Source organism: Plasmodium vivax, chromosome 4, assembly GCF_000002415.2.
Source record: "Plasmodium vivax chromosome 4, whole genome shotgun sequence".
In the NCBI taxonomy this organism is placed as follows: Eukaryota; Apicomplexa; class Aconoidasida; order Haemosporida; family Plasmodiidae; genus Plasmodium; species Plasmodium vivax.
In genome coordinates this window covers 556270-582347 of record NC_009909.1, presented here as the reverse complement: position 1 = coordinate 582347, position 26078 = coordinate 556270, and the positions used below count along the sequence as shown (strand labels likewise).

General features: G+C 49.6%; 5 protein-coding genes across 5 annotated transcripts, besides 11 other annotated features; all 5 read right to left on the bottom strand.

Annotated features, from left to right (window-relative positions):
• Window positions 1-292: 292 nt before the first annotated feature.
• On the bottom strand, window positions 293-4037 carry PVX_003825 (serine-repeat antigen 4 (SERA); the record flags this gene model as incomplete). The annotated part of the gene is made up of 4 exons (XM_001612954.1): window positions 293-2736; window positions 2879-3019; window positions 3240-3643; window positions 3964-4037. The coding sequence occupies 4 exons, from the start codon at window positions 4035-4037 to the stop codon at window positions 293-295; spliced, it is 3063 nt and encodes a 1020-aa protein (XP_001613004.1).
• Window positions 4038-6525: 2488 nt separating this feature from the next.
• PVX_003830 (serine-repeat antigen 5 (SERA)) lies at window positions 6526-10206 on the bottom strand (the record flags this gene model as incomplete). Its single annotated transcript, XM_001612955.1, has 4 exons — window positions 6526-8894; window positions 9017-9163; window positions 9278-9991; window positions 10173-10206. 4 exons carry the CDS (start codon window positions 10204-10206, stop codon window positions 6526-6528), a joined length of 3264 nt encoding a protein of 1087 aa, XP_001613005.1.
• Window positions 6652-6830: a microsatellite.
• Window positions 10043-10068: a microsatellite.
• A 983-nt stretch (window positions 10207-11189) lies between the features above and the next one.
• Window positions 11190-11359: a microsatellite.
• Window positions 11285-15514, bottom strand: PVX_003835 (serine-repeat antigen 1 (SERA); the record flags this gene model as incomplete). Its single annotated transcript, XM_001612956.1, has 4 exons — window positions 11285-13659; window positions 13783-13929; window positions 14110-14826; window positions 15493-15514. The coding sequence occupies 4 exons, from the start codon at window positions 15512-15514 to the stop codon at window positions 11285-11287; spliced, it is 3261 nt and encodes a 1086-aa protein (XP_001613006.1).
• Window positions 15004-15027: a microsatellite.
• A 63-nt stretch (window positions 15515-15577) lies between the features above and the next one.
• Window positions 15578-15603: a microsatellite.
• Window positions 15604-16003: 400 nt separating this feature from the next.
• On the bottom strand, window positions 16004-19623 carry PVX_003840 (serine-repeat antigen 3 (SERA); the record flags this gene model as incomplete). The annotated part of the gene is made up of 4 exons (XM_001612957.1): window positions 16004-18327; window positions 18451-18597; window positions 18712-19434; window positions 19590-19623. 4 exons carry the CDS (start codon window positions 19621-19623, stop codon window positions 16004-16006), a joined length of 3228 nt encoding a protein of 1075 aa, XP_001613007.1.
• Window positions 19465-19536: a microsatellite.
• Window positions 19624-21875: 2252 nt separating the features above from the next.
• On the bottom strand, window positions 21876-26078 carry PVX_003845 (serine-repeat antigen 4 (SERA); the record flags this gene model as incomplete). The annotated part of the gene is made up of 4 exons (XM_001612958.1): window positions 21876-24418; window positions 24564-25211; window positions 25356-25826; window positions 26045-26078. The coding sequence occupies 4 exons, from the start codon at window positions 26076-26078 to the stop codon at window positions 21876-21878; spliced, it is 3696 nt and encodes a 1231-aa protein (XP_001613008.1).
• Window positions 24627-24806: a microsatellite.
• Window positions 24735-25078: a microsatellite.
• Window positions 25109-25187: a microsatellite.
• Window positions 25755-25782: a microsatellite.
• Window positions 25812-25841: a microsatellite.

Genomic DNA, 26078 nt, shown 5'->3' with positions numbered 1-26078 from the left:
CTTCAAAAAGATGTAGTGCCAAAAAGATGCAGCGCAATGAAGGGGCGATTTTACCCGTCCGCCCAGGCCTTAAAAATGAGAAAATTTCCCCCAAAAAAATAAACACGAGAAAATATAAAAAACGTTGCAAAGGGAATGGCCAAATGTTGCCCAAAAAAATTTACACGAAACAGATTTGATCTGTTCCTCTAGAAAAACACAACATTGTTGTAGTCCCCTCTTCGATAATGCAAAATCATTTTTTCATTGCACCGGTGAGAAGTAGCCACACATATGCCCCTCTATCTCTCTCTTATATGTAACAGAAGAAGCAGTCTTTTTTTCCCCTGATCTGTGTTAAGCAATACGCAGGTGAGATTTTATCTTTGCAATCATTCCAGTGGTCGTCACAGAACTTCACGCACTCGTCCTGCTTCTCAGGGTCACTTGCCACCGCTCGTGAGCAGACGTGATCTGCACTCATCGCCGCATTACTGTCGTAGGTAACCAGGCGCGTCTTCACCTTCCCTTGCTTCACATGCTTTAAGATGTGCAGTACTTGGGTTATCTTAGCAGTGTTACTAGGGGGATTAGGCAGGGGTGGCGATTCCGCAGGCTGGGATAAAGTTTCTCCAGTTTCGCTCCGTCCTACTTCAGGCCCGCTTGGTGGAACTCCAGGCCCACCTGGTGGTACTCCAGACCCGCTCGGTGGTACTCCATGCTCACTTTCTGTTACTTGAGGTTCGCTATGTGCTGCTCCAGGCTCGCCTGGTGGTGCTTCAGGTCTGCTCTCTGGAACTTCAGACCCACTCTCTGCTACTCCATGCCCGCTCTGTCCTGCTTCATGCCCGCTCCCCGGTAATTGAGACCCATCTGGTAAATTACTTGCTACACCTCTCGTGTCAGATTGTTCTGCTAGAGGTTGCACCGCTCCCGGACCATGTGAGCCTCCATCTTGTGTTGCTGCAGAGTCTTCGCCCCCCTGCCCAGCTTTTGTGTCCTCCTCTTCAGCTTTTACGTCCACTTGTCCAGCTTGCAAGCCATCCGGTCCAGCTGACGCTTCTACATGGCTTTGTTCTCTCACTTGATCTTGTCTATCGCTCGCTACTTCTTCTTCCTCCTGTCCAGAAACCACGGGGGTTCCAACTTGGCCCTTTTCGCCCCCCTTGGCATTTCCACCTTGAGAGCCGAAGCCCTTATAGTACATATTTTGGTAAAGGTCAGGGGAGCCCTTCAGGTAGTAGCTGTACAGGTGGTTGTCCTTTTTGGCAGCAGACTGGACGAGGGGCATCTCCAGGTTGAAGACGGCGGCGGTGTGGATGAAGTTGTGCTGGCAGTGATCCGCTCCATGCATGTCGATTTTGAAGTTGCCGTCATCTCCCCAGTATTTGCCCCAACTGTTGCGGAGCAGCCAGTAGGACTTCTTCACCCCCTCCGCGCTGACGTAGTTGCCGTAGCCAATTATATTCACCGCGTGGTTAGGCGTCTCGCTGCCGCACAGGCTGTGCACGTTCTTCCCATTGAAGTCGTAGCCCATGAGTTCGTCTGCTTTCACGTAGGCGATAACGGATCCTTTGCTCATCACTTGCGACTTTACCAAATTGATAAATGCGTCCATGTTGCCTTTGAAGTGGTCGCTCTGGTAGGCGGTGTACCCCTTGGTGCTAACCGCGTTGGGTTCATACTGCTTTTCTAGGAGCTTCACGTTTTCCCATAGATTCTGCCAGTGGCTCTTGGGCTCCGGACAGGCGTTGCTCACCGCTTTGTAGGAGTAGGGGAGGTTCGACTCGGCTGGCAAGAATTGGGTCTCCTCCAGGATGTCCAAAAATTCCAGCGGGTTTGACGCGGCGTGACACTTGTCCTTCGCTTCCTTACTGGAACAGTTAGCCACGTAGAGAGCGGAAGTAGCAATGTGATCGTACCCCTTCATGCACTTGATGGTCTCTAGGTGCACCTTGGAGGCGAAGAGCCAAGACGTGGAGCAGACGCCCTGATCTTCCGCCTCAATCTTGGAGACGCAGCTCGTGTCGTCCTTCCACCTGTTGCAGTAGTCCTCCGTGCAGAACGTGCTGTCCTCAATGAGGGAACTTTGGTTGTTTTTCTCCTCCGCAGATACGAGGTTGATCACAGCATCGTAGGGGACACTCTGCTGGCCCTCATCTGCATCGCTCATGTGGTCCTCTTTGGGAGTCTCAGGGGGGGTAACCTCCCCATTGGTATGAGACAGACTGGGGAGTAGAAGCCCCTTTTTGCTTTCCACCCATTCGTCCGCATTTTTCAAGCATATGGCGGGATTCTTCAGCTTGTTCTGCAGTGTGGACTTCGTTTCCCCTGCGTGGTTCTTCAAAATGCTCGTTAGGTTGGCAAAGATATCCTCTTCACTGCCCAATTGGTATTGGTCCAACACCCCACTGGCGTCCACCTCCTTCATCGAGGAGCAATAGTTAAGCAGTTCCTCTTTCAAAGCTGCATCCACTTCGTCGAAAGTGAGCAACTCAATGTGAGCCGCTTCTCCTTTTTTGAAGACCCCCTGGAGGATCTTCCCAATAGAGGCTGCCAACTCTACTTCGGCCGGGTCTTCCTCATCCTGTGCATTCACTTTTATGTCTTTAAATTTATCGGTTACCTGGGAGGAGACATACTTGAAGCACTCATTGGTAGTGTCGCTGTTCTCCATCAGCAGGGTGCATTGGAAGCATTTTTCAATGTCTACGTTCCCGTTGAGGTAGCAGTCGGTCGCTATAACGTCGCACTTGTCTAGGAGGAAAGGGGAGAGACACACATAGATGGTTGCATAAGGGCGACATGTGGGCATTAGCAGAAGCAGTTACGATCAACTCTGTGGGAAGTACCCCTTGCATTTACTCCATTTTCGTTCGCCCCCTTGGAGGAAACTTACCCGGGATGTCCCTATTCACGTAGTAACTTTTGCTCTCCACCAGAAGCGTCTCCTCGTCCACCTTCGACGAGCGAACCTGGACGGTCGTGATTGGTTGGTCCAGGTTTTTTAGGGTGTATTTTCGGACGTCCACTTCTTTGCCTAGGGGGTTAGAAGAAAAAATAAAAAAAATAAAAAAAAACATATAAAAAGTATAGACAAATTGCACAAATATGCATGCAGTTTTGCGCCCAAGTTGATGTGCTCAAACGGGGCAGACACGGCCATTCCCGCATTATAAAAATGTCTAATAATTTGGTGAAGGAATCCATGTGGGGTAGCGCTCCCCCTTCTGTTTCTCATTTCCCTCTCCCTTATTCACATGCACATGCAGGCACTTGCACCATCTCCTCTATATTACTCGCATCTGCAGGGGCAGATTTGTTGTACACTTTCCACTTGAGCGTCAACTCCCCTTCGTGAATAAACACCAGGAATTTAAAAGTGTCCTCATTTTCTTTCCCAGGCTGGCACTTATTCTTTAGCTTCTCCTGGTTCGGTTCAAACTGAATTGCATTATCCAGTTTGGTCGTTCCAACGTCTGCCTCCTTTGCGTCAAGCAGCTTATGCAATATTGGCCTCAACTTAATGTCGTTTGTTTTTGTTTCGGCGCTGATGGATATGTGTGGGACGAGCGACAATTCGAAGTGTGCTCCACAGGCACCAGTGACCTTCACTCCGTTCGCGTCCTTCAGTAGCGCAGTTATCACTTGAATGGAGTTCCCGCTGGGGGGAGAAGCTTCTGGGGGGGCAGCGGAGGAGAGAGAGGCTTCAGGGGGGGTAGGCACTACTGTTTGTTCAGATACTACAGTGCTTGTCTCAGAGATGGTTTCAGTTGCGCTAGATGGAACCCCCGATACGTCTGCAACTCGGGCTTGCTGCTGTTGATCTACACGCGGGCCTTGATCTGAGCTTTCTTCGGAAGGAACCTGATGGGTTGGTCCTTGGGGATCTTGTTGGGGTCCCTGCACAGCAGTGTCATGAGTTCCACCTGGGAGTGTAGGGCTGTGAGATGGACCCTGTTGTACTTCAACCCCCGGAGTTACAGGGTTAGGTGGTGGAGCACTAGGCAATGAAGTATCATCTTTGGGCGGAGGTCCAGCTGGAGGTGGGCTATCATTGCTCTGCTCCGCCTTTATCAGGATACCCCCATTCAACACAGCATCTGCGTAAATCGGTTAGAAAAGCAAAATGGGAGCAACGAATGGAAGGTAAGAAAAGTGCCCTTTCTCCGAAAAAAGACGTCCTTTTTCAGAGCCCCTACTGGGGTAGCTTTCACCTCTTATTGAGGCAACTTCAGGGGGTGCCTTTTTACACCATTTTCCGAGCACCCCATTGGTGTTATTTTATTTATATATATATATATTTTTTTTTTACTCACATGTTAGGAGAAGGACAGAAAAGCGAGACCTCATTTTGCAGCATGCGGGAGAACGAAAATGGTCTGAATCATTCTACTTTTCACTTCTTTTTTTTTTTTTTTATTTTAGGAAACACACCAAAGAGTTAACTGAGAGTGAACAACCGAACTGTTCTGACGCGCACGCGGTCTCTGGGGAGCATTTCACGTAGCGGCAAAGGGAAATTTTATTTTGCTTTATTCGCTTTATTTGCTTTATTTTGCTGTATTTCTTTGTTTCGTTTTATTTGCTTTATTTTGCTACATTTTGCTTTATTTTTTTTATTTTTTCTGGCACAGTAATCCGATCAGCAGTTACACACTTTCGCCCCTTCCAAGAAACGTGTTCACTCTCCAGAGCGATACCCCTTGCCCGCTCGGCGGTGCACACACATAAATGCTATTTTCCATGTGTGTGCACGGGTCCCCCCGGTCGAAGTCTCTGCGTGGCCATTTTGTTCTTTACAAGTGGTGCACAATGGAGGGGTGAATGGGGGCATACACTACCGCGCGGTAGCACCCATCTCCGAGCATTGCCCTATCGCTCATAAAAAAAAAAGGAAAAAAAAAGGAGAGCAAATGAAGTTTTACGAAACGTGTATGCCCAATTTGAGTACCCCTTGGTTGATCACCCCAATGGGTTGCTTCATCCTGCACGAGAAATAAAATACTACCCTTCTTCATCCCCCAATGGATATGCCCCCCATTTTATTGTTAAAATGTCCTCGGAGGCATATCAAACTGGTTTACGCTTATTGTCCTCCCGGCGAACATCAAACAGGTGGTCCTTTTTCACCTCCAAAGCTGATCTTATGATTCACTTCTTTCAACATGGGGTCCCTCTCTAGCATCGCTACTCTCCCCATTGACGCTCATGTGCAATCATGGCGCGGGAAATACTCGAGAGAATGTATCACACCGTCGGATAATTTACACCCCCTTCTGGCCCTCTAGCAAAAAGGTGGCTTCACCTGACTGGGCCTCCAGTTTGATGGAGCTTCCCCTTCTGAGGCGACTGTTTCCACGTTTGCGAGGGTACCCGTGTCTGGGGCAACCTCTTTAGAAGCGCCATCTCCACCTGGAGGAGTAGACCAATGGAATGTGTTTGGGAGGTACCCCCCCCGTCCTCATGTCGCACCAATTGCTTTAAAATTATTCACAAAGAAATGGCACGTCCGAAAATATTTTTTTTAATTGCGATACATCTGTGCTGAGGAGAGCACCCCTTCAACGGCTAGTGTGTTCACCGCTGGAGCGACTTCCTAAACATTTGCCATTTTCACCACTTCAATTTTACATGGTATAGTAGGGGCACACCTGCTGGGGGTTGTCTCTTAAGCGGTAGGATGATATATGCTGATCGTTCTCCATTTTTTGGTCGCGCCATCCGCTTAGTGCACACTTGTATGGCGTCCATACCAATCGTTCGAAGTCCCCATTTGGAGGAAACTCCCAACCGGTTCGTTTCTACTCCCATGCGTGAAAGCTTCCCCACCAAAAAGAAAAAGAAAAGAAATGCTAAGCATTAGCGATGAGGACGACAGTGGAGAATACACTCCATAGGGGCAGCAAGATAAGCGCAATTTTCAGCGACATGAATTGAAGCCCCATTAACTCCTACCCCTTTGGAATTTTTTCCAACCTTTCAGCCAACGGATACGTGCCCATTTTAAGATTGAACAAGGTTAAGTGCGAGCCTGCCTCTGCCGTGAATGTATGCACACGCACAAGATGGCAACTGCGGTGCAGTATAGACGAGCGTCAAGCGCGGTTTGCCGCCGCCCGCTTAGGGGATGCTCCTCTTAATGTCACTCCTCGTGAAGTAGTCCGACCGGGGGTTAGCGGTGCAAAAAAAACGGAAAAGGAAAAAGAAAAGGAAAAAAATGGCAAAAAAAACTGCCTAAAAATGTCGTTATAAATCGCCTGACGGACGATCGACGCGCGAGGCCTGCTTGGAGACCTTCCCAGGAAATGCAAAAAAATGGTCGCCAATAAACGCAGGGAGGAAAAAAAAAAGGAAAACGCCTTATCATGCGTAAAATATGCAGGTACATTTTTTCGTTTTTTTTCGCTTTTTTCGCCTTATTTTTATTTTATTTCTTATTTATATATTTTTTTTGTAATTGAAGGGAGAAAGCCGTTCCTATTAAGCGACGCAACAAACACGTAGGTTTGTCTGCCCGCTTTAACCACGCCCGTCACACTCTTCCTACACAAAGCAGAAGAAGCAGTCGTTGTTTCCCTTCTTCTTCGTTAGACAGTAACCAGGCGATACCTTACCCTTGCATTCATTCCAGTTCGCCTCACAAAATTTAACACAGTCATCCAGCTTATCTACGTCTGAGGACTGCACTCTGGAACATGCCTTATCGCCGATGGCCTTCGTATTATCGTACGTCACAAAGTTGCTAGACACTTTTCCTTTTTTTACATTCTTCAAAAAGTGGAATACTCCTGTTATGCCTTCACTGATTACGCCCGTTGAGTCGATTGATTTAGGTTTCTCCACGGTGGAGGGAGCGGCTTCATTAACGGTTTGACTGACCTGTCCACGTTGCGTATTTGGACCGCTATTTCCTGTTGCGCCATTCCCTGAATTTGTGCCTCCAGAGACAGACCCTCCGACATGTTGAGTTCCTGTTCCAGGTGATGCAGCCCCTGCTGGTAACTGTTGTCCTTCTCCTACTGATCTTCCTGCTGCTCCTACTCCTGGTGCTACTCCTACTCCTGTTCCTCTTTCTCCTGCTGATCCTGATCCTCCTCCTCCTACTACTACTACTGCTGCTGCTGCTATTGCTTCTCCTCCTGTTCCTCTTCCCCCTGGTGCTGCTACTCCTACTCCTTCTTGTCCTGTTGGCCCTGCTGCTGCTCCTAATCCTCCTCCTGATCCTTGTTGAGCGCCCAATCCTTCGGCTGTTTGTGCTACTACTTTGCCAGATTGATCACCTACCGATGCCGGTAACGCTGATGTTTCTTCCCCCGATTGACCATACAGCACTGAGTTATTGACAGGTCCCTTTTCTTCGCCTAACCCATTGGCCTTCTCCGCCTCGTATTTATTAAAATAAAAGTTACTGAAGAAATCGGGGGAGTTCTTCATATAGTAGTCATTTATTTCTGGGTCGCTACTCGGTGCGGGAGCGACCACGGGGACGTCCAGATTGAAGACAGCAGCGGTGTGGATGAAGTTATTCTGGCAGTGATCCGGTCCATGCATGTCGACCTTGAAGTTGCCGTCATCTCCCCAGTGCTTTCCCCAGCTGTTTTGCAGCAGCCAGTAGGATTTCTTCTGCCCTTCAGCGGTGATGTAGTTTCCATAACCCACTATGTTGACAGCGAGGTCGGGCGTTTCACCTCCACAGAGACTTTGCACCTTCTTCCCGTTCAGGTCGTAGCTGAGTGCTCCTTGTGCCTTCACATAGGCGATTGCAGATCCCTTTTTCATCACTTCGGATTTTACAAGCTTAATAAACGCGTCCATGTTGCCTTTGAAGTGGTCGCTCTGGTATGCTGTGTACCCCTTGGTACTTACCGAGTTGGGTTCATTCGTGGGGTCTAGAAGTTTCACGTTTTCCCAAAGGTTTTTCCAGTGGCTCTTCGGCTCGGGGCACGCGTTATTCACCGCTTTGTAGGAGTATGGTAGGTCAGACTCGGCTGCCAAAAATTTGGTCTCCTCCAGGGTGTTCAAAAATTCTAGCGGATTAGAAGCCGCGTGACATTTGTCATTCGCTTCTTTACCGGAACAGTTAGCCACGTAGAGGGCCGAACTTGCGACGTGGTCGTGCCCCTTCATGCACTTGATGGCTTCCAGATGCACCTTGGAGGCGAACAACCAAGAAGTAGAGCAGTCGCCCTGGTCCCCTGCCTCAATTTTGGCAATGCAGCTACTGCTGTCCTTCGCCCTATCGCAGTATTCATCATTGCAGAAGAGCTTATCTGAGACGTTTAAGGGATGCACATCAGCACTTTGTGTGGTAGTCGAATTGGAAGTATCTTCCTCGCCTTCATCAAACGATTCCGCGTTATCCTGCGAGGTGCTATACTCCAGGGTGGGAAGTACCAATCCAGTTTTGCTTCCAACCCAGTGACCTACATTCTTTAAGCATATGGCGGGACTCTTTAGTTTGTTCTTTAAGGATGGCACATCATGGTCGCTGTTACTCTGCAAGAGGTGTGTCAAATTGGCGAATACATCCTCGGCGTCGCCCAGCTGGTGGTTGTCTAGAGACCCGCTGGTGTCTACCTCCTTCATTAATGAGCAGTACTTCAACAGGTCGGACTGAAAGGAGGAGTCTATAATGGCTAGCTGATCCACCTCGTTACTTTCTCCTTCCCCATTTTTGTAAATTTTATTTAAAAGGAGATCAATAGTTTCTTCCAGCTCCACTACATTTGGGTTCTCCTCGTCTTCTCCCTTCGTCTGTATATCTTCAAATCGGTTTTTAATCGTGGGGGAGACAAATTTGAAGCATTCCTCAGCGTTTTCCTTCTTCTGCAGCAACAGAGTACAATGGTAGCACTTCTGGACGTCCAGCACACCGCTAAGGAAGCACTCGTTGGCAATCGCATCACACTTCTCTGCAAAAAAGAGGGAGGTGTGCATTGAAGCGAAGTAATGTTAACGTTACTACGCTGAACAGCAGATCGTGCACTTTAGAGGGATTCTCTTAGCGGACAACTCCCCACCGCCGTAAACCTACCTGGAATTTGGTTCATCACGGCGAAGTTTTTGCTCTCCATGTAGATGGTCTTATTCAGTTCGCTCATCACCACCACCTGCATGGAGGTGATAGGCTGGCCGATGTCCTTCATTTTGTACTTCCTAATGTCCAGCGTTTTGTCGGAGCCTGCAGGGGGGTAGTGATGCGTGAGGGTCAGAACGATCGTGTGGATGATGAACGCTTAGAGGGGAGTACCCCCCTAAATGTCAATTACTTCTTATTTCTTCCATTTCCTCTTACTTGTCTCCCCCTTGGGAGGATAGACCTTCCACTTGATGGTCAGCTCTCCTTCATACATGTACACGACTAGCTTAAACGTTTTATTGTCTTCACAGATGTTGTTCAGGAGGTGTTTCTCCTTCTCAAATTTGATCTTGTCGTCCACCTTCATGAACATGGGATCCATTTCGATTTCGCTCTCCTTTGCGTTAACGTTCAAGTAGAGGTAGGGCACGAGATACACTTGAAAGTAGGACTTGCAAGGACCTGTGATCTTGAGCCCCTTCTGGTCCCTCAGCAACGACGCTTTTACCTGAATGGGATTTGTGAAGCTCTCGGAGGGGGTGGCAGCTACTTGGGTATCGGAACCTGCTTGAAGATTCGCTTGTTGAACATTTTGAGTAATGGAAGCTCCACCGCCTCCATTTGGACCACCACTTGATGTTGAAGGTGGTGGATTAGACTGAACATGCCCATTCTGTGGTACTACAGGTACATGTGTTGCACTAGTTCCACTTGCTCTGTCTTGTTGGCCTCCTTGGGTTCCTGTATCTCCGCCCCCACTTTGTGGTCTAGATTGAGGGACACCAGTAGAGCCAGTGGAAGAGCCAATTCCTTGACCTGCAGAGTTAGCAGTGTGCTGTGACGAGACACCTTGATCAGTTGATACTCCAGTTCCCTGTCCCTGACCCACAGCCGCCGTGCACTTCACTGAGTGCCCATTCAGCAACATATCTGCGGTGAAAAGCATTAAAGGGGAATGTAATGAGGGGGTGCCCTTCCATGTGAGGGTAAGTCTTTCTCCCTCGAGTTAGCATACAAGGGCAGCACTTTCAACTTCATCTTTGGCAACTCCCATGTGAAAGGGATGCCCCAGATGGGGTAGCCCATCTCACTTGTTCCTTCTCATCCTTACACAATATCAAGAGGGCACACAAACGAGACTTCATTTTGTTCCTCAGGATTAGGCAAAAATGGTTGTAATAATTATCCTTCGCGTATTTTTTGATTTGGTCATACTATTAACGTACGTGTGTAACTTTCGCGGAGGACTAGCCAAGTTTTACCTTTTACGAAGTAACTCGTTTGTTCTGTTTATGAAGCACACATGTGGCTACTAGCTTTTCGTTTTGCTTCCCGAGGAGAAAAAAAAAAAAAAAAAAAAAAAAAATGCATTTCCGGGGTGCACTAACCTGAGCACTAATTTTGTGAGAAGTGAACCGAGAGAGTCTCCACCTGTGTGCGTTCATCTGTGCGTTCATCTGTGTGTCCAGGTGTGTGTCCATATGTGCGTCCACGTGTGCGTCCGCGTATGCCTCCATCTGTGCGTTTATTCCCACTGGAACGTTCGCGCTCTTTTAACGCGCCGCCAGTCGACCCCACGCATGACACGAAACAAATGGCTTACTCTCTTACTATCTTAACTCCTCATACTGCTCACACACGTGGACCTTCGCATGTGCACACACCGGCTAGGAAAAGATCGACCAGGATGAACAAGTGAGCGACTCAGAATTATCCATCGCTTGGGCGACGCGTCCGACCCAGAGAAATTATTTTTTTTTTTTTTGCATTTTGCATGCCAATTTAACCTCGTTCAGCCGCTTAACATTTGTGTCGAGTCAATTTTTGAGGAGAGCTAATTCGCTCATCCGTGTATGCGCGTGAACTCTCTCGCGGGTTTTTACTAAACGTGTGTGAAGAAGGGGCGTGTAAAAAAGGGGCCAAAAGAGGGCCAAAAAAAGGCGCGTAAAAAATAAAGGGAAAAAATAAATGCCTTTGAAATGCCTAGCTTATAATTCATTTACATAAAATGGATAATTCGAAAGGAGCATCTGCAGGTGCGTAAAGGCGGTGGGGCCGTACTTTCACTTGGGCTTTGATTGGACGGGGGTCCGCTCAGTCGCCAGGGAAGCTGCACATACATACGTATACGTGCCTACTCCGTGTACACACGCATGGATGATTGGATGCACGAATTGGCACTCACGCGTGCGCTTCTTTCCCTCGCGCGGCCACCCCCCCAACTCACACAAAGCAGAAGAAGCAGTCGTTGCTTCCTCTCTTCTTCGTCAAGCAGTACCCGGGAGACACTTTACCCTTGCATGCGTCCCAGTTCGCTTCGCAAAACTCAACGCACTCTTCTTGCTTCTCATGGTCCACGGCATACGCTCTGGAGCAAACCTTCTCCGCGCCAATCACCTTCTCCGTGTCGTACGTGACTAGCCCCACTTTTACTTTGCCCTTTTTGATGTGCTTCAGGATGTGAAGAACTTCTTTCACCTCCGACTCGGTGGTGGGTACGGTGCTGTTGGTCGGGGCGCCAGGTAGGGGCGCTGCGGGTGGTACCGGTAATACGGGTGGTACCGGTAATACGGGTGGTACAGGCGCTGTGGGTTGTACGGGTGGTAGTTGTGGTCCTGGTGATCCTTGTTGTACTGGTGGTCCTTGTGGTCCTGGTGTTTCTTGTGGTCCTGGTGATCCTGGTGATCCTTGTTCTGGTGGTCCTTGTGGTCCACCTGGTGCGACTGCATCTTGCAAAGTTCCTGGGCTTGTGAGTGGTCCTCCCGCTTGTGCTTTTTCATCTACAACCCGCGTTGGTCCTTCTCCATCCGTAGGTCCTGTTCCTTCTCCCTGTTCTGAGTCCGTTCCTGCATGAGGTGGTCCTGAAGGGGGTGCATCTCCTGCGGGTTCAGCTCTTGAATGGGTAGTTATGCTCTGTGCTGCTTCTCCTCCCGCTTCATCAGCCACTTTTGGATCACCCTCTTGCCCATACACAGTGGAGGCTCCCTGCACCCACTGCTTACCGGCTCCCCCCGTGGCGCCACTTCCCTGGAACTTCTTGTAATACAGATTCTCATAGTAATCAGACGAATTCTTCAAATAGTAGTCGCTTATTTCTGGGTCCTTGTTGATGGAGTGCGTGGCGAGGGGCATGTCCAGGTTGAAGACGGCGGCGGTGTGGATGAAGTTGTGTTGGCATCCAGGCGGTCCATGCATGTCCACCTTGAAGGTGCCGTCATCCCCCCAGTATTTGCCCCAACTGTTTCGCATCAGCCAGTAGGACTTCTTCACCCCCTCCGGGGAGATGTAGTTGCCATAACCCACTATGTTAACTGCGAGGTCTGGCGTTTCACCGCCACACAAGCTGTGCACATCCACGCCGTTCATGTCGTGGGTCATCACTCCTGCCGCTTTCACGTAGGCTATTGCGGATCCCTTTTTCATCACCTCAGATTTTACCATCTTAATAAACGCGTCCATGTTGGCCATGAAGTGGTCGCTCTGGTAGGCCGTGTACCCCTTGGTGCTAACCGCGTTGGGTTCATACTGCTTTTCTAGGAGCTTCACGTCAGCCCAAAGATTTTGCCAGTAACTCTTCGGCTCCGGACAGGCGTTTCCCATTTGCTTGTAAGAGTATGGTAGGTCCGACTCGGCTGGTAAAAATTTGGTCTCCTCCAGGATGTCCAAAAATTCGAGCGGGTTTGACGCCGCTTGACACTTGTCGCTCTCTTCCTTATCGGAGCAGTTAGCCACGTAGAGGGCAGAACTAGCGACGTGATCGTAACCCTTCATGCACTTGATCGTTTCGAGGTGCATCTTCGAGGCGAAGAGCCAAGAGGTGGCGCAGTCGCCCTGGTCCTCCACCTCAATTTTGGCCATGCAACTGCTGGTATCCTTCGCCCTATCGCAGTAGTCATCATTGCAGTGCATCTTATCCGCGAGCACACTGGGGTGCACATCTACGCAGTCCAGGTTGGTCAAATCGATAGTACCATCATCGTCTTGCTTGAAGGCAGTCGTTCCATCTGAGGATGTCTCTAATGAGGTGGTGACATCCTCTACGTTGTTGTGGACCAAATAGGGAGGCACCAAGTTGGGGAGCATCAGCCCCGTTTTGCCTTCCACCCAGTCGTCAGGGCTTTTCAAACAAATGGCCGCATTCTTCATCTTATTTGGCAACGAAGAGACGCTATAATTTCCATTTTTCCCCATCATCTTTGCTATATTTCCAAACACATCATCTGCGTTCCCCATTTCGTAGTTTTCGAGCACCCCAGTGGTGTCCATCTCCTTCATCATGGCACAATAATTTTGTATCTCCTCCTTAAGGGTGTCATCCAAGATGGCCAAATGGTTAACCTCATTATTTGCTCCTCCATTTTGGTACATTTTTTCCAAAATGGTATGAATAGACTCTTCCAGTTCTGCTTCGTTTGGGTCTTCCTCGTCCTCTCCCTTGGTCTTGATATCATCGAAGCGGTCCCTTATCTCGGGCGAAATGAACTTGAAGCATTCCTGCGCATTTTCCTTCTTCTCCAGGAGCAAAGTGCAGTGGTAGCACTTCTGCACATCCAGCACGCCGCTCAGGAAGCACTCGTTGGCAATCGCGTCACACTTCTCTGCAAAAAAGAGGGAGGTGTGCATTGAAGCGAAGCAATGTTAACGTTGCCGCTTGCAACACCTGAGCGTGCACTTTGGGGGGACCCTCTTAAGAGACAACTCCCCACCGCCATGGAACCTACCCGGTATCTCCTCCATCACAGAGTAATTTTTACTTTCGACCAGAACAGTTTCGTCGTTTTTGGACGTGGCCAACACTTGTATGGAGGTGATCGGCCTGCCGATGTCCCTCATTTTGTACTTTCGCACGTCCAGCGTCTTGTCCGCTGCTGCAGGGGGGGTCATTGCGCGGGGGTGTGCACGTGCGGGGAAAAAACACGCACACAAATAAGCGATCTCTAAGCGATCTCTAAACGCTCACTTAAACGCCCTCATAAACGCTCTCTTAAATGAGCACCCCCGGGGGAAACACCCCCCGTTGGGGCTACTTCATTAGGACTTCTCCCCACCTGGCACCCCTTTGGGAGCGTACACCTTCCATTTTATGGTCAAAACGTCCTCGTACATGTACACCACTAGCTTGAAGGTTTTTCCCTTCTCGCAAATGTTCATCAGGCGGTGCTTTCCTTCTTCAAATTTGATCTTATTATCCACTTTGGTGAACATGGGGTCCATCTCTATTTCTGTATTTTTGGCATTCACGTCGATGTACAAATAGGGCACGAGGTAAACCTGGAAGGTGGCGTCACACGGCCCGGTGACCTTCACTCCTTTGTGGTCCTTCAGCAGAGCTGACTTTACTTGAATGGGCTTCAAAGCAGTTGTGGCTTCCTCCTGTTTGGGGTTATCACCCCCGGGTGTGGCGGCTGCATGTGGGGGACTTCCATTATTGCTAACGCCTGTACCGATGATGTTGGATGCAGTTGGAGGGGGTCCTCCCGGTGTTTGAGGGCTATGTGCTTGGTTTTCTGGAACACTGGGGGGTGCACCACCCTCTTTAGCTGGTGATTCCTGTGGAACTAGTGTTTTCTCTGGAGCTGCTGCTTCCTGTTGAGCATGGCTTCCACCTGGTGTGACACTTTCCTTTGATCCTTGTGAACCGTGAGCAGATGAGGCAGCCTCACCTCCCTTTGGACTCGTTTGGGGATCCCCACCTGAGGAATCGCTTGTGCCCGATCCGCCTCCCTCCTGTTCACATTTGACCACACCTTCGGTGCAGACCCAATCTGCGTTCAAATTCAGAGGGGGAGAAAAATATAAACAGGGATGAACGTCTAGCTTCAACGGTGGGATTATCTTCGCCAGATTAATCCACTTTCCTTAATGCATGCAGGCGCGGCCATGGCTGTATGCCCCCCTCACGCTGAGCAGTCAACACTCACGTTTCATTTCTTTCTCTCATCGATGAACTCTCATCTCTTTTCTTATTACATAATGCCAGCAGATGGAAGATGGGGAGCCTCATCTTGTTGCATGCAGGCGGAAACAAGTCCTGGCGGGGCCTCTCCTATTCTCCACGCTCAAGTGTGTAAAGCTGAGCACATATATGCGTTAGTCAGGCGGGCAGGCGGTCAATCAGTAAATGAACTAGCCAGTAGGTTAATCAACAAGTTAGTGAATACGAGAGTATGTACGTGATCATATGCTGGGCAACTTCCGCTGCGACTGCGCAACTTCGGACGAAAAACGAACAGGAAAGGGGTTCACCCTCTTTGCGCTGTAAAATCGGTGGGTACGCAGATGCTCAATTGGGAGAAGTATTAAAAAAAAAAAAAAAAAAAAAAAACGAGAATAAACGGAATACAACTCTTTCGACAAGAACGGAGCTTCAACCCAACGTGCAACAGTTTCTCAACCGATGAGAGGGGCAAACATACGCCTTTCATTTTAACCGAAAAACATTTTTGAAATCATTTTTTAATTTTACTTTAAGGTTCACGTTTCTGTTAATGCTTGTGCCAATGTTGGTCTTAATGTGTGCATGTGGTCGCGCCTGAAGCGCTTCTCGCAAAATGTGCGAGGGAGAAGTTCACGCGTGAATCCTGTTGGGCGCTTAGATTTTCGCGAGTGTGTAAAAAATAGCAGCGAGAGAGAGAAAAAAAAAAGAAAAAAAAAAAGGCCACTTGAGAGGGAAACATAAAATGAACTACTTAAACGTTCACATTCCATTACTCACACCCCTGTGCAATCATCTACCTTTTGAGTCCACTAAGGAGCATCAAAAGATGAAGTGGTTTCACCAACAGGGCAACGGGGAGAATACATGCGCTTCAAAAGCTGCATGCACTTTTCGCATTTCATCCTTCACTAGAAGGCTGTTGCTATGCTGGGAGGATAAAAAAAAAAAAAAAAAAAAAAAAAAGGAGTATCCACATAGCCCCCCTCTATTTCAATGACCACATGTTACACGAAGCAGAAGAAGCAGTCGTTGCTTCCTCTCTTCTTCGTTAAGCAGTACCCAGGAGACACTTTACCTTTGCATGCATCCCAATTCTTTTCACAAAATTCGATGCACTCCGTTTGTTTATCGGCATCTGTGGAGAAAGCTCTGGAGCAAACTTTCTCATCGCCCATGGCATCTGCGTTTACGTACGCCACGAAGTTGCTTTTTACTTTTCCATTCTTTACGCTCTTCAAGAAATGCAGCGCTTCCTTTACCTCAGTCACGTTAACTCCAGTGCTACCCTTCAGCGATGAGAGGGGCTCCCTGGGGGTTGCTGGTTGTGCTGGCGCCGTTTGATGAGTCGTTTGCGGTGCAGGTCGCGTAGCCACGGGTGGATTTTGCGTTACTGATGATGTAGTCGATTGTGGTAGTGTCGTATCTCCACTGTGTTGTACGGATGCCAATCCAGATGCAACTCTCTCAGGGGGTGGAGTAGGCCTCGTAACAGCTTGTGGTGAGCCTGAATCAACTGCGTTTCTTTCTTGAACCGATGCCTCAGCCCCTTGGCGTCCTCCATTCGCACCTCCTCCTCCTGGTGGAGTTGTTACACCATCTGCAGTTTGCGATCGTTCTACGGCCGTAGATGGTTCTCCAGTTCGCGCAGCTGCCCCTTTTTGCCCAACATTCCCATCTGGCCCAGATGGACCAGCTGGTCCATCTGGTCCCTGAACCGTCGAATTGCCGCTCACACTCTTTGCATCGTCAGAATTGCCGTCACTTCCTGCCTCGTATTTATTCAAATAAAAGTTGCTGAAAAAATCGGGAGAGTTCTTCAAGTAGTAATTATTTATTTCTGGGTCGCTGTTCGGTGCGGGAACGACCACGGGGATGTCCAGATTGAAGACGGCAGCGGTGTGGATGAAGTTGTGCTGGCATCCAGGCGGGCCATGCATATCGACCTTAAAAGTTCCCTTGTCCCCCCAGTGTTTACCCCAGCTGTTTTGCAGCAACCAGTAGGGCTTCTTCACCCCCTCCGCACTGATATAGTTGCCATAACCCACTATGTTGACAGCGAGGTCGGGCGTTTCACCTCCACACAGAGAGAGGACCTTCTTCCCGTTCAGGTCGTAGCTGAGTGCTCCTTGTGCCTTCACATAGGCGATTGCAGATCCCTTTTTCATCACTTCGGATTTTACAAGCTTAATAAACGCGTCCATGTTGCCTTTGAAGTGGTCGCTCTGGTATGCTGTGTACCCCTTGGTACTTACCGAGTTGGGTTCATTCGTGGGGTCTAGAAGTTTCACGTTTTCCCAAAGGTTTTTCCAGTGGCTCTTCGGCTCGGGGCACGCGTTATTCACCGCTTTGTAGGAGTATGGTAGGTCAGACTCGGCTGCCAAAAATTTGGTCTCCTCCAGGGTGTTCAAAAATTCTAGCGGATTAGAAGCCGCGTGACACTTGTCATTCGCTTCTGTACCGGAACAGTTAGCCACGTAGAGAGCAGATGCACCGACGTGGTCGTATCCCTTCACACACTTGATCGTTTCTAGGTGCACCTTAGAAGCGAAGAGCCAAGAGGTAGCGCAGTCGCCCTGGTCCTGCACCTCAATTTTTGCCACACAACTGCTGGTGTCCTTCGCCCTATCGCAGTAGTCATCATTGCAGAAGAGCTTATCTGTGACGAGGAATGGACTGACGTCCACACTTTGGAGGGAGGTCAAATCGACGACGCCATCCTCCCCGGCCTCCAAAGCTGCCTGTTCATCTCCTCCGTCAAAAGTTTGGGTGGGACTGTCCTCAAAATTTTGAGGAGACAAATTGGGGAGTACCAGCCCGGTCTTGCTTCCAACCCATTCGTCCCCATTCTTCAAACATAAGGCCGCATTTTTCAGCTTACTCTTTAGTGAAAACACATCAAGGTCGCTGTTGCTGTGGAGCATGGTCGTTATGTGGGCGAACACATCCTCGGCGTTGCCCAGCTGGTGGTTGTCCAACGCACCGCTGGTATCTACCTCCTTCATTAATGAGCAGTACTTCAGCAGCTCGGACTTAAAGGAGGAGTCTATAATGGCTAGCTGGTCCACCTCCTTGTAAAGATTTTCCCCCTTCTTATACACCTTGACGAATATGTTATCAATTGTTTTTTGCAGTTCCTCTTCGTTGGGGTTTTCCTCGTCTTCTCCCTTCGCTTGTATCTCGTCAAAGCTGTTTTTAATCTTGGGGGAGACAAATTTGAAGCATTCCTGAGCGCTCTCCTTTTTCTGGAGCAGTAAGGAGCAGTGGTAGCACTTCTGCACATCCAGCACACCGCTCATGAAGCACTCGTTGGCAATCGCGTCGCACTTCTCTGCAAAAAAGAGGGAGGTGTCATCGAAGCGGAGCAATGTTGACGCTACTCCGTTCAACAGCAGAGTATACACTTTGGGGGGACCCTCTTAAAAGGCAACTCCCCACCGCTATGAGAACCTACCTGGAATTTCGTTCATGATGGAGAAGTTCTTACTCTCCACGTAGACGGTCTTGTTCTGTTCGGTCATGACCACCACCTGCATGGAGGTGATGGGTTGGCCGATGTCCTTCATTTTGTACTTCCTAATGTCCAGCGTTCTGTCGGCAGCTGCAGAGGGGTAGTGATGAGTGAAGGTCAGGAGGGTTATGTGGATGATGGGTGAGTAAGGGGAGTACCCACCTCAACATCAATTATTTTATAGTGTCTTCTTTCCCGCCTTACTTTTATCCCCGTTGAGAGGGTAGACCTTCCACTTGATGGTCAGCACCCCATCGTACATGTACAAGACAAGCTTAAACGTTTTATCCGCAGCACAGATGTTATGGAGGAGATGCTTCTCCTTCTCAAATTTAATCTTGTCGTCCACCTTCATGAACATGGGCTCCATCTCAATTTCGCTGCTCGTCGCGTTGACGTTCATGTAGAGGTAGGGCACGAGGTACACTTGAAAGTAGGATTCGCAGGGACCTGTGATTTTCAGCCCCTTCTGGTCCTTCAGCAAAGATGACTTCACCTTAAATGGGTTCGTCACACTCGGGGGGGGAGTAGCTTCCACTGGGGGAACTGGAGCAGCAACACTGGAAACATTTTGTGGTTGAGAACCAGAAGTAGATGGATTCTGATTACCCGCTGGAGGTGATGATGACCCTTCTGCAGGAGGTGTTGGTGGTGGTTGTGGTGCCGCTGGTCTTTGTGCTGCCGCATCGCTGCCTTGTCCCCCACCTGAATTACTATGGGAAGAACCTGCAGAACTTCCTCCTCCTCCACCGCCTCCATCTCCTCCGCCGGCTGAACCTGGGGATTGACCTGCTTGAACAGTTACGGCAGTTCCCTCACCCGCCGGTGGGGCGCATCGTGCTCCCTCATTTACAAACACAAGACCTGTAAAGAGGCAGTTTTGGCAAAAGTACGCACACATGTGGTCCCTGCCGAGGAGGCATCTAACTCCCCATGGTGAGGGGAAGCAGAAGTGGGGGGCTCTCCTCTGGGATGGAAAAAAAAAATTAGCAGAGCGACTCATCATGTGTGCAACTATAAACGCATAATATTTTCGGAAGGTAAGTTTCTCTCCGCTAGGATGCCTTTCCTCCCATTGTTACCTATTAGCAGAAGGGCACAGATGCGGGACTTCATCTTGCCGCATACGGGTGGTGGTAAAATAGCCGAAGGATTATCCTTGGCGCGGGTAATTTGGATCGTATGGAGCTCTTGGCTAAGGGGTGTATCTTTCGCGAAGGGGGCTGGTCAACTTTCACTTTTGACCAACAAGCAAGTTTGTTCTGTTCATGAAGGGTAAAGGTGGCAACTGGTTGGGCATTTCGCTGGAAAGGGGGAAGCAAAGCGAAACAAAGGAAAGGAAAGCGAAGCAAAATGAAAGAGCGCAAAACAAAGGGAAGTAAAACGAAAGGCGCACACAAAGCGAAGTAACGCTAACGCAATGATGGTCACACGAACAGGACGATGATGACAAATTGGCAAGACGATAACGAATGGGGACGAAGCAGCCCGCCTGGTGCAGTAACCTGAGCAGCAATCTGTTTAGCTCTCGAGTCTCTTGTCGGGGCCGCCTACCCCCGGCAAATAAAATAAACCAACCGGGTGTGTGTGTGAAAGGAAACGCTGCTGGGGAAACGAACGCACACCAAGGGGGAGAAAGTTAGCAACTCACGTGTCGCTTCTTCTCCCCGTGCACATTCCGCTCCACGCCAGGGCACGTTTACCCTATCAGTATTATCATCATCGTTACCACTTTGTTGCCACTTTTACCTTTGTTTTATTTTTTTACTGCGTATCCCCTTCATTTGCACCCAGGGAGGAGCGCTCCTTAGGGTGAAAACGGCGAACCTCAGATAAGCTGTTCTGTTTTCCTCGGGGGGGAGAGAAACGGGGCAAATCGGAAAAAAAAACAAAAAAATTGCAAAAAAAGGCAAAAATCGCAAAAAATTGCAAAAAGGCATAAAACACCAAAAAGAATTACAAAGCACCTGGAAATGCAACCAAGCGAGCGGCTGCTAACTCCCAACCAACACAGACTTCTTCTAGCCTCGACAAAGCGTGCAACTGAACCGGAACGGACGAACGCACCACGCGAAAGAAAACCAGTTTCGCATCCGTTAGGAGGTAAATATGCCAATCTTATTTTCACGCGGGATGATTAGCCATCCGAAAGCAGCGCCTTCTTAACCCCCGCAACTTAATGTAACCCCCTTTGCTCGTAACAGAAGGGGCCACCATTCCTTCCTCTCTCTTTTGGGGACATTTACCAGGAGGTGGCTCATTTGTGCGTTTTTCCCATTCCTCGTTGTAAAAGGTAAACCCGCGAGGGATCCCTCTCTGGGGTCGCTAAACAGGATTTTGATCGAGCTACACCCGTAGCACTTCCAATGCCGTACGTCTGCAAGTTCCTTTTCGCATTAGCATAGTGGGTATCCTTTGAAGGGGGCACATATGCGGCCGCACCTACTGGATTGCCTTCCTTCACACGGTGTTCCCATTCATTATTGAGCCATTGAGCCGGTGCAGGTCCCTCCTCCTGCTGCCTCGTCTCCTACCCCATATCGTTGGTGGTTGTACTGCTGCTCATAAGCGGTTAAATATGTTGGTCTCCTATTGGGACACATCCCCTGCTCAGCTGTAGCGACTGGGTTTTAAAGGGAAGACACCCACACGGGGGTGCCCTTTTACTGAACCACTTAGCAGTACCCTCTCCATTTTGGCAGCTAAAACAAAAGTTGCGGTGAAGGCTGTGGAGGCCCCCCAAATGGATGTTACACGGGATGGATTCCTCCTTAGCAGCTGCAGGGGGGCACCCACGTGGGAAGACAGTTGGGGGAGCACTCACACTTTCGTAATTTGGGGTCAATCGCTCGGGGGAATATGCCTCCTCAGACAGCACGCCCCCTCAAGAAGGACTCCCCTTGACTTCACCCCACACACAGCTCCAATAAGCGCGGTAAAGTAAAATTAAACCGCTTCATCCCGCAGTTATATTTTTAGCAGATTTAATAATACAGGGTAAACGGGGGGGAAAAAATGTTATACAAAAAATTAAAATTAAAAAAATTAAAAAATCAAAAAAAATTAAAAAAAATTAAAAAAATCAAAATAATCAAAAGGACGCAAAGCATCCAAAGTGTCCAAAAAATCAAAAAAAAAAAAAAGACAATTGCAAAAGTACAACGCCTTTGGCAAGCTCCACCCAAATGAGGGAAAAGGAATCCCTTCACGTTCACAACGTAAGATAAATAGTTGGTACCCTTTCCCATTGGTGTGTCAAGGTGAAGGCTGTGTCAACACAATGTATGCCGCCTTTCCCCATCTCTCTCCTACGGCAATGGAAAAAGGGACCCTATCTATCCTCCCTCGGTGGCCCACATTACAATACTTTACACGAAACAGAAGTAGCAGTCGTTTTTTCTTCTCCGTTGATTGAGACAGTACCCTGGGGAGGGCGCCCCTTTGCAGTTGTTCCACTCGTCATAACAGAACTGTATGCACTCGGGTAGCTTCTCTGGGTCCTGCGAATAAGACCTCAAACAGTCGTGGTTGTTTGCAATTCCCAAGTCGTCTTCGTAGGTTGCTATGCCGAACCTCAGCTTTCCACTTTTTATGTGTTTCATAATATGAATCACTTCGGTTATCTGTTTAACTTTAATGAGCGAGGCGTTGCGCGTTGGAGCAGGTGCTGCAGAGGGGGGCGTTGCCGGGTTAGAAGCGCTGGGCGGCGCTACTGTTTGTGGCTTCTCCCCTCCTGGGGAAGCACCTGGCGCGGCTACCTGGCTTGGTTCCGCTGCGTCCACGTCGTTATTCGCTGCTTCTGAGTCTCCCTCTTCTGCTTCCACTCCTCCCTCTTCTGATTCCTCTTCCCCTTCTTCTGCCTCAGCGCCTGCCTCCTCTGCTTCTTCGTCTACTTCTTCCGACTCATCATCCCCCTCCTCCTCCTGTTCACCATCTCCTTCCTCCTCCGGTTCATCCTCCCCCTCCTCCTCCGATTCCGCGTCTCCCTCCTCTTCGTCCTGTTCTTCTGCCTCTGGTGGGGATTCAACTCCCTGTGCAGATTCTCCCTCTCCTGCAGGGTTTTTTTCCTTTCCCTCTACCACCACGGAGGAGTGATCCACCCCGTCCAACGTATCTGCTGCAGAGGTATTTGCAGAAACAGCAGAAATGCTCACCTTCTCTTGTCCACTTATCCCCATTTCGCTCTCCTCCCCCGTTTGGACCCCTCTATAAAATATGTGATTGTAAAAATCGGGAGAGCTCTTCATATAGTAATTATACAACAGTGGCTTCTTCTTCTCGACGTTTTCCATCGGGGGGATGTGCAGGTTGAAGACGGCGGCGGTGTGGATGAAGTTGTGCTGGCATCCTGGCGGACCATGCATGTCCACTTTGAAGGTGCCGTCATCTCCCCAGTGCTTGCCCCAGCTGTTGCGGAGTAGCCAGTAGGGCTTCTTCACCCCCTCCGCGCTGATGTAGTTGCCATAGCCCACTATGTTGACGGCGAGGTTGGGCTCTTCGCTTCCACACAAAGAGAGGACCTTCTTCCCGTTGAGGTCGTAGCTCATCTGATCGTCTGCCTTCACATACGCGATGACGGACCCTTTTTTCATCACTTCTGATTTGACTAACTTAATAAACGCGTCCATGTTGCCCTTGAAGTGGTCGCTCTGGTAGGCAGCATACCCCTTCGCGCTAACAGCGTTCGGATCATCCTGCTTGTCTAGGAGCTTCACATCGGCCCAAATGTTTTGCCAGTGGCTCTTCGGTTGGGGGCACACATTATTCACCGCTTTGTAGGAGTATGGTAGGTCCGACTCGGCTGGCAAGAATTGGGTCTCCTCCAGGATGTCCAAAAATTCCAGCGGGTTTGACGCCACGTGACACTTGTCCTTCTCTTCTTTACCGGAACAGTTAGCCACGTAGAGAGCGGAAGTAGCCATGTGATCGTGCCCATTCATGCACTTCATCGATTCGAGGTGCACCTTCGAGGCGAACAACCACGAATTAGAGCAGGCGCCCTGGTCCTCCACCTCAATCTTCGCCACGCAGCTGCTCGAGTCCTTCCACCTATCACAGTACTCATCGTTGCAATACATATTGTCAATGAAGCTGGTGGACTGCATGTTCGTCTCTTCGTTTGAGTCAAAATTGATAATGCCATCGTAACCGTTCGTTTGTATTTTCTGGCTTCCCTTGGGTGGGTCTTCCTTTTCTGGGGCATTCTCTGGGAGGGTGGCCTCCACATTGGTATAGGACAAACTGGGGAGTAGAAGCCCTTTTTTGCTTTCCATCCACTCGTTCGCATTTTTTAAGCAGATGGCGGGATTCTTCAGCTTGTTCTGTAACGTAGACTTCGTTTCCCCTGCGTGGTTCTTCAAAATGCTCGTTAGGTTGGCAAAGATATCCTCTTCACTGCCCAATTGGTATTGGTCCAACACCCCACTGGCGTCCACCTCCTTCATCAAGGCGCAATAGTTAAGCAGCTCCTCTTTCAAAGCTGCATCTGCTTGGTCGAAAGTGACCAACTCGTTGAGACCCGCTTCTCCTTTTTTGAAGACCCCTTGGAGGATCTTCCCAATAGAGGCTGCCAACTGGACCTCCTTCAAATCCCCCTGCTGCTGCGCCTTCCTCTTTATCTCCTCATAATCATTCTTAACATCAGGAGAGAGGTAATCAAAACAGGGGCTGCTCAACTCCGCGTTTTCGGACAGCAAGGCGCACTTGTAGCATCCTTCGATGTCCAAACTGCCACTGAGGAAACAGTTGGCAGCTATTAAGTCACACTGAGCTGGCATGTCATCCGCTAAAATGTACTCTTTGCTTTCCAAGAGGAAGGAGTCTTCGTTTCCTTTTGCCGTGTGCACCTGTATGGCGGTGATCGGTCGGTCTGTGTTCTTCAGGAGGAACGTCCTCACGTCGACCTTGTTGTCTGGGGGCAGAAAAAAAAAATAAAAATGTAATCAGCAAAATGGGATATTATGTAAAAACTGGGGGTGGGGGGAAGATGAGCGTACTGCACGGTCATTTCAGGTCAGCCGGTTCGCTGCGATTTTTTTTCTTTTCTTTTCCATTACTGTCCGATGGTGAGGGCACCTTCTCGTAGACCTTCCACTTGAGGATCAGCTCCTCCCCCTTGACCACCACCACAAATTTAAATGTTTTCCCCTCCGTGCACTGGTTGAGGAGGGAATCCGCATCCTCCTCAAACTGCAGCAACGGGGGTGACTTGCCGCCAACCCCCTTGTGCATCTTCTTCGTGATTACCACATCGTCAAGTTTCTTTCCTAAATGAATTGCATTCGTCTCTGTTTCTACATTTATGGTTACATGTGGGATCAGGAAGACTTGAAACTTCGCCCCGCATGGCCCCGTGATTTTCACCCCGTCTTGGTCCTTCAGCTGCGCGCATTTGGCTTCTATTTCGTTCGGGTTTTTCACCGCAGCTGCTGCGGCTCTGTCGGATGCCTCCACGATCGGCTGGGGGAGCGGTTCGTCTGTTGGTTGGGTAAGCGGTTCGTCTGTTGGCTGTTCTGTTGGCTGATCTGTTGTTTGGTCTGTTGGCTGTTCTGTTGGTTGGTCTGTTGGCTGTTCTGTTACTTGGTCTGTTGTCTGGTCTACTGGCTGGTCTGCTGACTGATCTGCTGGCTGATCTGCTGGCTGATCTGTTGACTGGGTGAGCGGCTCACCTGCTGGCTGATCTGTTGACTGGGTGAGCGGCTCACCTGCTGGCTGATCTGTCGACTGGGTGAGCGGCTGATCTACTGGCTCATCTGTTGACTGGGTGAGCGGCTCACCTGCTGGCTGATCTGTCGACTGGGTGAGCGGCTGATCTACTGGCTCATCTGTTGACTGGGTGAGCGGCTCACCTGCTGGCTGATCTGTCGACTGGGTGAGCGGCTGATCTACTGGCTCATCTGTTGACTGGGTGAGCGGCTCACCTGCTGGCTGTTCTGTTGTTTGGTCTGTTGTCTGGTCTACTGGCTGGTCTGTTGGTTGGTCTATTGGTTGGTCTGTTGGTTGGTCTACTGGCTGGTTTGCTGGCTGGTCTGTTGGTTGGGTGAGCGCCTGATCTGCTGGCTGCTCTGCTGGCTGATCTGCTGGCTGATCTGTCGACTGGGTGAGCGGCTGGTCTACCGCTTGCTCCGCCGGCCCCTCCTCAACTCCAGAGTCCGTTTCGCCCCCTGCTGGCTCCACTGCGCCCGCGCCTTCGCCAGGGAGGGGGTCCGAGTCACCCGGCGGGTCATCCTTGCCCCCGGGGTTTTCATCTGGCGATTGGGGGGGGTCAGGAATGGTCACCTCCTCGTCACACTTAATTGCATTATCGAGCAGTGCAACGCCTACAGGGAAGGGAAGCAAAGGGGCGAGCAAAAATGAGTGGAAGGAATGGAAGTAATGGAAAGCACGTAGAAGTGAGCTTCTCGCAAACGACTCAGGCATTTGGAGGATGAACTTTCCACGCATATTCCCCCATCCGCTCGCTCGCTTGTTCGCTTCCTTCCATGGTTCCACAATTGCGGGTCATTTTTCGCAGCATCTTTTTTTTTTCCCCTCTTACTTAGTATGAACAGGAACGGAAGGGCCAACTTCAT